Genomic DNA, 11770 nt, shown 5'->3' with positions numbered 1-11770 from the left:
ATTAAATTAGTAATTTGTTGGCAAAAATTGTTAATTTAATTTTCGTTATGCATAAGTGAAATTGTGGTTTGCTTGTAGCAAAGAATTTAACATAAGGTAAGAGATTCTACTACTAGACATTCGATTGAAAATTTACGAATGTGCATGTATTGACTGATTATGCATTTGGTTGTAGCTAAAATGCATATGAGTTGCAGTAGTTACGTTGTTGGCTGATCTTATGTGACGTATATGCATGATTGATTATATGTTTATAGACTATGGACTCATGATTGCATGCTATGCTTATTTTTGGACTAAGTTGACTATTACATGCGTTTTGAACCGTTGGTGTCTATTAGCTTTTGGCTATTAGGTTATGTACCTTTCATGTACGATGTCCATCGAGATCATCACATTTCAACCAATATAACTGTATGTGTGTGTTCATGGAACCACCAGACTGTTATGATTTATTTGTGGTTCGACAGGATCACTAAACCATGTGTGTTCCTTTGAGATCACAAGACTATTATGACTGAGAGTATCTTTTAATGAAAAGTTAACAGTTTACTGTATGCTTTTTTTATACTCTACCAATGTTTCATATTTAACTTTTCAAACAAAGGTAAAAAGAAGAGCAAGTTGGTGAGCAACAAGAAGGACCTGTGACCTGCCATATGGGAACATTTATGTGCTTCCACGGTTGTTTTTAGAAAGTTAAAATAATTAGATTAATATTCACCTAAGCTTGGTTTTGAAAAATTCATGTCGTTACACAAGTACTTTTTAAACTCTCATTTTTTGTGCAAGTCTGACACGACGACCCTTTGACCTTTGACATAACATTTTATGAGGTGTGATATGGGAGACATAACAATAAGTCGAAGATGGTCGCTCTATTATGTCTAGTTCGGTAAGTGAAACTATGATAATTTCTATTAACTTTGCTCAATTGAAAATTTGATAATTTCCAAAAATATGAAACTATGATACAAATTCCCTTTGCAACCACTTTTGTTTTGATGGATTTTTTGTAGCATTACGACAAAAAAGGATATCTTTCCACTATACAAACTAGCTGAATCGAAGATCCAAGATGTTTCATCATTGTCAAAGGCTTGAAATGCCTAAGATATGGAAAACATTATTGTATACAAAAATACATTAAACTAAAGCTTGTAATTTTTTTATAAAAAATTTATTGTTTTTAAATATACAAAACTTAACCATGGTTAAGTAAGATGAAGTTAGGTGGGTTTGACTCTTCAGGTTTGGTAAGCATTCTCTCAGTTTGGTTCACGAACGCTCTCTCAATAAACCCATCAATCTCTCCCTCTCATCATTTCCCCCCCTCTCTCTCTCTACCTACAACCAACCACCGAGGGAGAGAAGTTCTATCATTTTTCCTCTGTTTTTCCGGCCACTGTTTCTCCCTTTCTCGCCGGAATCCGGTGCTCTTCTCTTTTCTATTATCATTACGTCTACCGGATTCCGCAGCTTGTTTCTACTTTCTTTTTTTCTTCACTTTTTCTGTTTAGTTCCGTTGTCGCTTTGGCCGTATGCAGCCGGAATCCAGGTCGATGAAGGTCTCTCCGTTGGAGCTTATGTCGGCAATAATCAGGAAAGCGATGGATCCGTCGCAGGATTCATCTGAGTCGGTTCGGGAAGTAGCTACGCTAATCTTGGATAACAGAGAGTTTGTCATGATCTTGACTACCTCGATTGCGGTTCTGATCGGCTGCGTTGTGGTATTTGTTTGGAAGAGATCTAGTGGTCAGAAGGCTAAACCGTTCGAGCCTCCTAAGCAGTTGATAGTCAAAGAGCCTGAGCCGGAAGTGGATGATGGTAAGAAGAAGGTTACTGTGTTTTTTGGCACGCAGACCGGCACCGCTGAAGGTTTTGCGAAGGTGTGCTTGTAGGAAACACGTGTTTGTTCACCCACTTGGAACTTTTTTCTTCAATTATTGGCTTTGGATTGAATTGTTAGCTAGGTTACTGCTGAATGCTGATGGTTGAATTTTATCTGATTTTGGTAATTAGGCTCTTGCTGAAGAGGCGAAAGCTCGATATGATAAGGCGACTTTTAGAGTGGTTGATTTGGTATGCATGAACCCTGTTTTCCTTTTCCGTCAGTCTTTGACTGGCATTTGTTAGATTCTGATTGGGTATAGTTTACACGTTGCTCATTTCGGAGCTGAACTTTTCCGCAGGATGACTATGCAGCCGATGACGATGAGTACGAAGAAAAGTTGAAAAAAGAGACTTTAGCTATTTTCTTCTTGGCTACGTGAGTTTCAACGCACTTTTCCTGTCTTTTTTGTTTCTTTTCCTTCTTAATTGAATCTTTCGTTGAATTTTTGAATATTCATTTCCTTATAATTTACCCGTACATGCAGATATGGGGATGGTGAGCCAACGGATAATGCGGCAAGGTTTTATAAATGGTTCTCTGAGGTATATTCTTTCCCTTTCCTCAACTTTTTGTTTGTTATTGCATTATTCTACTGTTCAAAGTTTGACTGAATTATGTGTTTGTCTTATAATCTATAATTGAATTTTTTACTTTATATATTAGGGGAAAGAGAAGGGAGAGTGGATTTCAAATCTTCAGTATGCAGTATTTGGCCTTGGTAACCGGCAATATGAGCATTTCAATAAGGTTCAATAACATGAAGATGTTCAGTTTTGGTATCCATGTTAAATGAATTTAAAGGCTCACTCTTGATTTTTTTTTTCTCCCGTGGTTGAAATAGATTGCGAAAGTGGTGGATGAACAGCTTGCTGAGCAGGGTAAAATTACCATTTCGTTCTAACTTCCTCTGGTTGAGTATTATGGAGCTTCTTATTACTTTTATTATTCAATAATAATTTTGTTTGGATGATACTTCTCCTATCTTGAACCTAAAACATGTAATTGAAGGCCTGTTTGACCTCTTTATCTTTTGCATAGCAAGTATGAACTTCTTTAGAAGCCGTAGGTTAAAGTATCAAAAACATCTATCTGTTAGAATGAAAAGGCAGAAACATTTTAGCTTTGTGTAGTGAAAAATAAAAATGGATAAACAGCATCCAAATTGTTTGTCATGAATGCCTATTTTCCGATCCTCTTCAAACGGAAGCTCTTGTTTAATAAATATGGTTATGACTTTTTCTGTTTTTTAGTGAAGAAACATTTCATTGAATAAACTTCACAATTTTCTGTTTAACCAACAAGACATCAACGTGCCTTACCTAAGAAATGGCGGATCTAACTGTTTAATGAGCTGTGCGTGAAATAAATAAAAGGTACAAGAGAGTATACGAGCGAAAGGCAGCCCCACAGCCAATGGAGGTTACAAGAAAGCCCTCCAATTAGCCTGAATGTCTGTAGAAGAGTAGTTACTGAATGAGCTGTGAGTGAAATAAATTGATGGGACATCTATGTGGAGGATTGGTGAGGTTGGATTTCACTTTTGGGGTAGCCACTCTTCCAAGTGATAGAGCATAAAGGACTATCTCACACTCTTTTGGAAGAGGAATTTTCATTTCTTAGAATAGGTCCAAATCTGCTGCGTCTGCCTACATTGCATGCATATTGAACTTTTTCTTAATAACTGCCGTGGATAGTTATTGATTAACAGTATATGTAAGTGTAACCGCACCACTATAGATTGATCAAATCATCCAAGGACTGTAGCCTAGATGTTTTGAAGTGAAGTGTGGTGAACTCTGTTACTATGTTGTCTTTGGGTTCATGTTTTGTCAGTTTCCTATTTAGGATATTAATTTTTTCGTTTCTTGATGCCAAATATAAGAAGATTATTCAAAGAATGAGTTAGTTTTAGACATGATTAGAAAGGGAAAATTTTTAATTAATTAAATTAAATTTATTATTGTTATTATAACTAATGTAATCAAATTTGGAACGTTATACAAGCATGTGGCCACAGCTTATCAAACTTAAAAATCCATGAAAATTGAAAAAAACCCACAAAATTTGATGGCTGTGTAATTTCATTGGATGTATTAGATATGGTGAAAAGCCTGAAATTTTTGTCTGTATTTGCAGGTGGAAAGCGTCTTGTACCAGTGGGTCTAGGAGATGATGATCAGTGCATCGAGGATGATTTCTCTGTGTGGTATTAAGAACATCTATAATGAACTATTAGCTCATAGCAGTAGATACTCTTTATTCAGTTTTGTGTATGGAAAATGACCGGTTTGCTGATTCCTGTTACATCTTAGGCGTGAACAATTATGGCCTGAGCTGGATAAGTTACTTCGGGATGAGGATGACTCTACATCTGTTTCTACCCCATATACTGCTGCTGTATTGGAGTACAGGGTTGTATTCTATGATGCTGCTGATGTATCTGGTGGGGACAAGAGATGGGCTTTTGCCAACGGTCATGCTGTTTACGATGCTCAACATCCATGCAGGTACCTTTGAAATGATTACTTGGGATTTGAGTTTGTACAATTTTTTGCTCCCACTTGCCTTACTTATGGTATTATTGCTGCAGGGCAAATGTGGCAGTGAGAAAGGAGCTTCATACTTCTGCATCAGACAGGTCATGCATCCATCTGGAGTTTGATATTTCTGGCACTGGACTGACGTAAGTTATCTTGGTTGATAATTTCTTTTTCTAAATATAGATTTCTATTACTTGCCAAAAACCTATACTAATAATCTGATGTATTTGTAGTATGTGACAATCCATTGACTTTATTAAGCTGTTTTTTTCCCATCAGATATGAAACTGGAGATCATGTGGGTGTGTTTTGTGAAAATTTGGATGAAGTTGTAGAGGAGGCTATTCGTTTAATTGGTATGTCACCTGAAACATATTTCTCCATCCATACCGATAAGGAAGATGGCACACCATTAAGTGGAAGTTCATTGCCACCACCTTTTGCACCTTGCACGTTAAGGACTGCATTGACTCAATATGCAGACCTTTTGAGTTCACCCAAGAAGGTTTGATTTGGAGCTCTCCTGCCATATGATTTCTTATTATTATTTTTCTTCCGTTTTCTTATTATTTTTCCCTTAATGCAGTCTGCCTTGGTGGCTCTAGCTGCTCATGCTTCTGATCCAGCAGAAGCTGATCGACTAAGGCATCTTTCATCACCAGCTGGAAAGGTATAATACAAGTAGATTGATTGTCACAATCTTCATTCATAGATTTGTGACCTTTTCTTTTCAACATTCATAGGATGAGTATTCTCAATGGATAGTTGCGAGTCAGAGAAGTCTCCTTGAAGTTATGGTTGAATTTCCATCTGCGAGGCCTCCACTTGGTGTCTTTTTCGCTGCAGTTGCCCCACGCTTGCAGCCTAGATATTACTCTATATCGTCTTCTCCAAGGTACTAATTTTGCTGTCAGATCTTATCACTGCAAAAACTAATGACTAGGCTGAAAGTAGCTCTAAGTGGTTGGATAAAAGGCGAAATAGGTTTTCCTGAAGTACCAGGCATGCTCCAGAGCAGCCATTAGGTTGTTGAAATTATTCTTTACATGAAGCTAGCTTGGTCCTTAACACATTTTTTGAAATCGAGAGGAGGGAAAAAACCTTGATAAGCATGTTGGCATTGTAATTGTGTATGAAACTTTTAAGATTGCATCAAGGGAAACTGGGAAGAATTTGTATTCTTCACAAGTTTTGATGGTTGTGTTATTCATACAAAAACACATTGTTGATGTGCACAAAAGGTCACAATAAGAAAATGAATAATTTCATATGATTAAGTTTTTGGAATGAGTGAGGTGAAAATGAAAATAAGTGGTATTTATTGGTTATCTTCCTGGAATAGAAAAAATTTGCTGCCTTACATGCCCCTGCAAGCATTACAGCTTGAGTTATGGATAAGAGGTTTGTTAATTTTCTATGTAGAGCTCTCTAGACTACTCCATATCATCAATCTACAATAAGCGGTGATACCTGCATGGGGACTGTTTACTTTTTAGGTAGTACAATACATAAAATGGATTCAAAATGTTTTGGAAACATATATAGGCTTACGAGGGGGAGGGGAACCTCGATCACTTGCTCATACACTGTCGTTTTGCTTATTTGCTGAACCTTCATTTTTATAGAGCCGGGCCTCTTTTGTTCTCCTAAATTCTGTGGATGGTTGTTGGAAGCCTGGATGGGTACTGGATTAAGAGGGAAAGCTAGGATTCTTTGGTTTTCTGCATCTTGAAAGAGAGAATCTTAGTGTTTTTGAGGACCTGGTGTCTTCACTACAAAGTGTTCTTTTGGTATAGCATTCAAATTTTCCTTCTTGGAGTGCAAATCACAAGGATTCATTTTGTAACTATATTCATTCCATTATCATTTCAAATTGGTAAACCTTCATGTAATAGCTTTCGTGATAGGTTGCCCATAGGCTGTCATCTTTTGAGCTCTTAATGAAATTCCCTGATCAGTTTTCTTACAAAAAGAAAGTAATATATATAGGCATTTGAGAGCATGAATCATCTGTAGAAATTAGATTTAACTATTTCTACTTAAAGATGGGCGAAATATATACCCATGATAAAAAGAAACCTTATGAAGCTTTGTTTACTCAACATAAATAGTTACCAAGTTTAGAACTATGTTTCCATTTTATATTAGTATTTTCTTTCCTTTCCCGTGCATTTAATTTTTATTAAACGTTCTGGAAACATAATTCACAGGATGGCCCCGTCTAGAATTCATGTAACTTGTGCATTGGTCTATGACAAAACACCAACTGGACGAATTCACAAAGGTGTATGCTCAACTTGGATGAAGGTACTTCAATATTAGTCATCCCTGTCTCTGGATATGCATTAAACTTTTAAACCTACAAGAACTGTTTAAATCTAAAGGAAACAGTTTGCTACTTCTTTAATATGAACATGAATTGACGTGATGATAAACCATTGACACCACATAAGCGTATATTGGGGAAGGGATGAAGTTTAGATAATTTTCTTTTGCCAGAATGCTATTTCACTGGAGGAGAGCCAAGCATGCAGTTGGGCACCCATTTATGTTAGGCAATCGAACTTCAAGCTTCCCACAGATTCTAAATTGCCCATCATCATGATTGGTCCTGGAACGGGGTTGGCTCCTTTCAGGGGGTTCTTGCAGGTTGCTACTTTTGCACTTGTTTTTATATACTGAATTCATCTCCACGATTCACAGCTAGAAGACTATATTAAATCAACCCGTTATTACATTTTAATTTTTATTTGCAGGAAAGGTTAGCTCTGAAAGAATCTGGTGTTGAATTAGGACACTCCATATTGTTCTTTGGGTGCAGGAACAGGAAAATGGTAAATGATACATGGTGGATGCTATATTTTTTTAAAATCCATAATGAGTTTTTATATAGACTGTTGTTATTCTCTCTCTTTAGGATTACATCTACGAGGATGAGCTGAACAACTTTGTTGAAACTGGTGCACTTTCTGAGCTGATTCTTGCATTCTCACGTGAGGGCCCCTCTAAGGAATATGTGCAGCATAAAATGGTTGAAAAGGTGAACTTCCAAACCTGTTTCTACTGTACTCCAGAGTTCAAGTTTGATGTCTATTCATTGTACTGTCCCACCTACATGCTATATCTTCTTGTTTCTTCTGCAGGCGTCGGATATTTGGAATCTATTATCTCAAGGGGCTTACATTTATGTTTGTGGTGATGCTAAGGGCATGGCCAGAGATGTCCACCGAACTCTTCATAACATTGTGCAAGAACAGGTTTCTTCATTACAATCCATCTTTATGTTGTGTTTACTGGTTCGATCAATATATATATTTTTTTGGATAAGAAATTGATATATTCAAGAGGGCAGAAGAGAACAGCCTAAGGGCAAGGGACGAGAGGACCCTCTCTGAGAAAAACTAACTAATAAGGGCCTTTCAATTGTTGAAAATCATAGCAGGGCTGTAATTACAAAACTGTTCGGTGTAATAATAGGTACTCCACTGAGATCATGTGTGTTAAATCACAGTCCAAAGAGAATCAAAAGAATCATATTTATCATAAAAAATTCTACTATTTCATTCCAAATGCTCCACACAAGAGATGGAGTAGCGCATTTCCACATAATGTTACCCTTTGGACGAAAAGATTTGCTAAAGCCCATCAAGCATCCAACTATCAATCTTGCTAGGAAGACAGAAATCGTGATTGAAAATTCTGAACAAGAGAGACCAACCTTTCATTTTTAAAGCATAGCGGTACATAGATGGGCTAAAAGCGGCATGATGAGCTTTTAGGACTTCAATCTTCCAAATAGTGTGCACCAGAGGTAAGGCAATAGTGGGAGATCTTTTGGTTAAGCTTAAGAAAGGTAGACTTTGTAGCGAAAGTTCCAGAAGCATTGAGCTTCCATTTAAGACTATCGAGCTCCCCATTCCGAGCCCACAAGTGAAGAATTTCCAGAATAGCAGCCAAATTTTGCCAAACTCACTATCTGGTACTTTTCTTCTAAGACCCAAATTCGAGGAATGACTGTCGGTACACCAACAATCAGCAACAAAAGCATCCTTTTTCAAAGATAAGGAAAAAACATCTGGGAATTTCTGCTAAAGGGGTTGGGCCTCGCACCAGCTATCCTTCCATGATGTTTTTTCGTATCCCAACGTAAAAGCCGAGAATTAAAGAACATCTACGTACGGTTCAAAATGCCAGCCCACAGTCTATAAGACCTTCCCCTATTCGGCTGCTTAGTAGACCATCCATTCACAAATAGCCACTATTACATGCCTCCACAGAGCGTGGTCTTCTTTACAAAATCTTCACAGCCATTTCGTGAGGAGAGTGTTTTTCTGACAAAGGGACCTAATTCCAAGACCACCCTTGTATTGGTTCGATCAATATATGTTGGAAATGGAACTTATTAATATGAATTTTACCCCAGAAATTATGTGCATCAGACAACTTTGTTCGTTCTCCTTTTCAAAACTTGTAGAAATCTATTGCCTCGACCAGACAAGATGCACATCTTGTCTATCTCAATGAAATCATTTATTTAAGCAAAAAATACTTGCATATATTTGGGAAGAACAACCTTATTTTGACCATCTTTTAATAGTAAGGTAGATCTTGTTGTTTTTTAAGTTCTTCCTTGATACACAGATTTTGAATAATGCGGTAATATTAACTCATCCTGAATCAAATTGTAATCCGGTTATGTCTGGGACCGGAATTCTTTCACGTTTATTTTTAAAACTGTGCTTTTAGCTCTTTCTAATCAAAATTCACTTGCGTCAATATTTCCAGGGATCGCTTGACAGCTCGAAGGCTGAGAGTATGGTTAAAAATCTTCAAATGAGTGGCAGGTATCTCCGTGATGTGTGGTAAAAGCTTCCCATTCATATAAGCTTTTGGAGAAATGAGAAAAATATGGAAAAGAAAAAGTATTATTATTATTATTACTATTATTATATCTGCATCAAGTGAATGAGTTCTTAGAACAAAAAAGGGCGGGCGCTCTTCCAGTGGTTATCGAAGGGAGCAAATTAAGGTCAGCTTTAACCTCTGCTCATTATTATGGCAGATAGATCTGTGATTCTTTTTTTTTTTTTTCCTTCTTTCTTTTATTTTTCATCTCCTCTCTCCTTATACAAAAGGATTCTTTGTTGTAATTTATAGACCTAATAAGTATGATGAGTAGGACTAGTTCATGGAACTCTTGATTTTCCCTGTAAGAGCCAACAAAGATGGTTCAAATATCCACTCAAGACTCTTGTAATTCTCACCTTATTATATATATACACACAATATATTAGGGGTCATATTTGGTTTCCATAAATGTGTTTTGGAGGACTATTCAAATTTCTAAGCTCTTTTGCCCAACATTCAAAGGCGAGGAATTCATCGAAGATCGAAGACATCTATCCAATTCAGGTATGTTTTAAGTTACCATTTTTTTTGAATATTTTTTCCCTTCTCATTGCACTTATTTTGTCCTCCCTGGAATAATAGTAGAATTTGGTAAATGAAAAACTTTTTTTTTAAAAAATAATAGTGGAAATTGTATATTTTGTTGGTTTCGATATCTCTATTATCATTTTATTAGTTTCTCTTATATGTAGAATTGTGTACTAATAACTTTCAAATGAAATTCTTTTCAAGGGTTTTTAATCGATATTATTGTTATTAATTTAGAGTTTTGATGGATTGAGCCTACATAGTTTGAGGTACTAATTGATTTTTCCTAAATAATTTCACACATTTAATAATATTTTTTTTACACTTATTTTATAGGTTAACAATCGAAACTATTTATATAGAGAAAAAGAACCTAAATGGGCTAGCTATAGCTATATTTTTCAATGTTTTTGTTTTTTTTGTTTTTTGTTTTTTTTTTTTTTTTTGCTATATGTGAATATGCTCCTATTATTAATGTGTTTTCGTTCTGACTTTTTAAAATTTTAATTTACAAGTTTAGTTGCTTATCAAACTCTTATAAATTATCATTACACCAAGGACTTATCAAACCATATGAACTATCTAAGAGGACATAAAATTTAAGACCAATTTTTTTAGTATATCAAATCCCTATCTTCTTTAAACGTAGAGTAAATTTGTAATTAAATCAAGCTTTCTAATGTTTGCGGCAAGTGAAAAATAAATGTTTATACAAAATTAACATAGAATTTCTTCTAATGTGTTTTAGTACTTGTCATGTTTTGTATACTTTGTATATGAAAAATTAACGTTAAGTTAAGCCTTGCCTTTAATTTATACAAGTATACCCGATTAAAACAAATGCCCTTTTTTTCTTAAACGAAAGAATTTCTACCCCATGTAAAGACTAATATAGGGTGGATGAAATCTGAGACTCGAGTGGGGACTGTGAATTGGTTAAGTATTATAACTTTGATAAAAAGTTAAATGGTCAAATCATCGTTCTATGGTTGATAAATTAGATAGGATTCAAAATAGGAAAATGGGGAAAGAAAAGAAAAGGTTGGAAAGGTCTTTTATGGTTTAAAACATCACAAAACATTTTGTTGTAAAATTGACAAATATAAATAAATACAAAAGTGTAATCAATCGAGAATGAGAGATATCTTTAGGGCTAGAGAGTTAACTATAGAGTGTTCTTTTCTACTAAAACCTAGAGGCTAGAGCAGCGTGAATAATGTAAAAGTGAAAATATGAATATATAACTTAGGTTTTGGATGGGTTGCTCTTAGAAGTTTTCATAGGGCATGCATTTGGAGTAGAGTGCTATTAAAACCAAAGCTCATCAAATACTCTTTTTGAGCTGGATGTAGATACAACCTAACTCAAATTTTATTAAATCAAAGAAAGAAAGGGAAAGATGTTACTGTCACTTTTTGGAACTTTTTTCTTGGTTTTGAGATGTAGATGAGCTACTCTCGCTTTTCGATTAGTTAAGAGATAAAATCTCAAACAATAAAAAAAAAGTCTTTTAAATTAAAAAAAATTATTTGACATTAACACGTCCAACTACCACATGATTTCTAGATAGGAATTAAGGTTTATTTATGAGTTTAATTTGATAGATAGGAAATTGGCTTGTGGTAAGTTGTGCATTCACATTTTTCTAATTATACACATGGGTTGTTTAGAGTAAAGAGTTATCTAAGGCTATAATAATCCCTTTTTTGCTCCAATAAATTCTATTTAAAAATTTCTAATTATCTATAAGGAACACTATTTCAAAATTCTTATAATTTTGTCACAGTATTTATATTTACTATAGCTCTTACTAATTTACATTTATTTTGATATCATGTTTACTATTTTCTTATTAAACTAAAATAGTTCGTCAAACATATATTAGTATAACATAAATTAA

General features: G+C 35.1%; 1 protein-coding gene across 1 annotated transcript; it reads left to right on the top strand.

Annotated features, from left to right (window-relative positions):
* The first annotated feature begins 1288 nt into the window (after positions 1-1288).
* Positions 1289-9745, top strand: LOC101223212 (NADPH--cytochrome P450 reductase). The gene is made up of 18 exons (XM_004148285.3): positions 1289-1889; positions 2023-2082; positions 2193-2269; positions 2379-2436; positions 2558-2641; positions 2736-2772; positions 4031-4100; positions 4207-4401; positions 4485-4577; positions 4714-4939; positions 5021-5104; positions 5178-5329; positions 6645-6741; positions 6934-7083; positions 7191-7268; positions 7352-7474; positions 7578-7691; positions 9220-9745. Exons 1-18 carry the CDS (start codon positions 1542-1544, stop codon positions 9298-9300), a joined length of 2127 nt encoding a protein of 708 aa, XP_004148333.1. The 5' UTR covers positions 1289-1541; the 3' UTR covers positions 9301-9745.
* Positions 9746-11770: the final 2025 nt, after the last annotated feature.

Source organism: Cucumis sativus, chromosome 2 (assembly GCF_000004075.3).
Source record: "Cucumis sativus cultivar 9930 chromosome 2, Cucumber_9930_V3, whole genome shotgun sequence".
In the NCBI taxonomy this organism is placed as follows: Eukaryota; Viridiplantae; Streptophyta; class Magnoliopsida; order Cucurbitales; family Cucurbitaceae; genus Cucumis; species Cucumis sativus.
The sequence above is the reverse complement of the archived record's forward strand: the minus strand, read 5'-3'. Positions and strand labels throughout refer to the sequence as shown.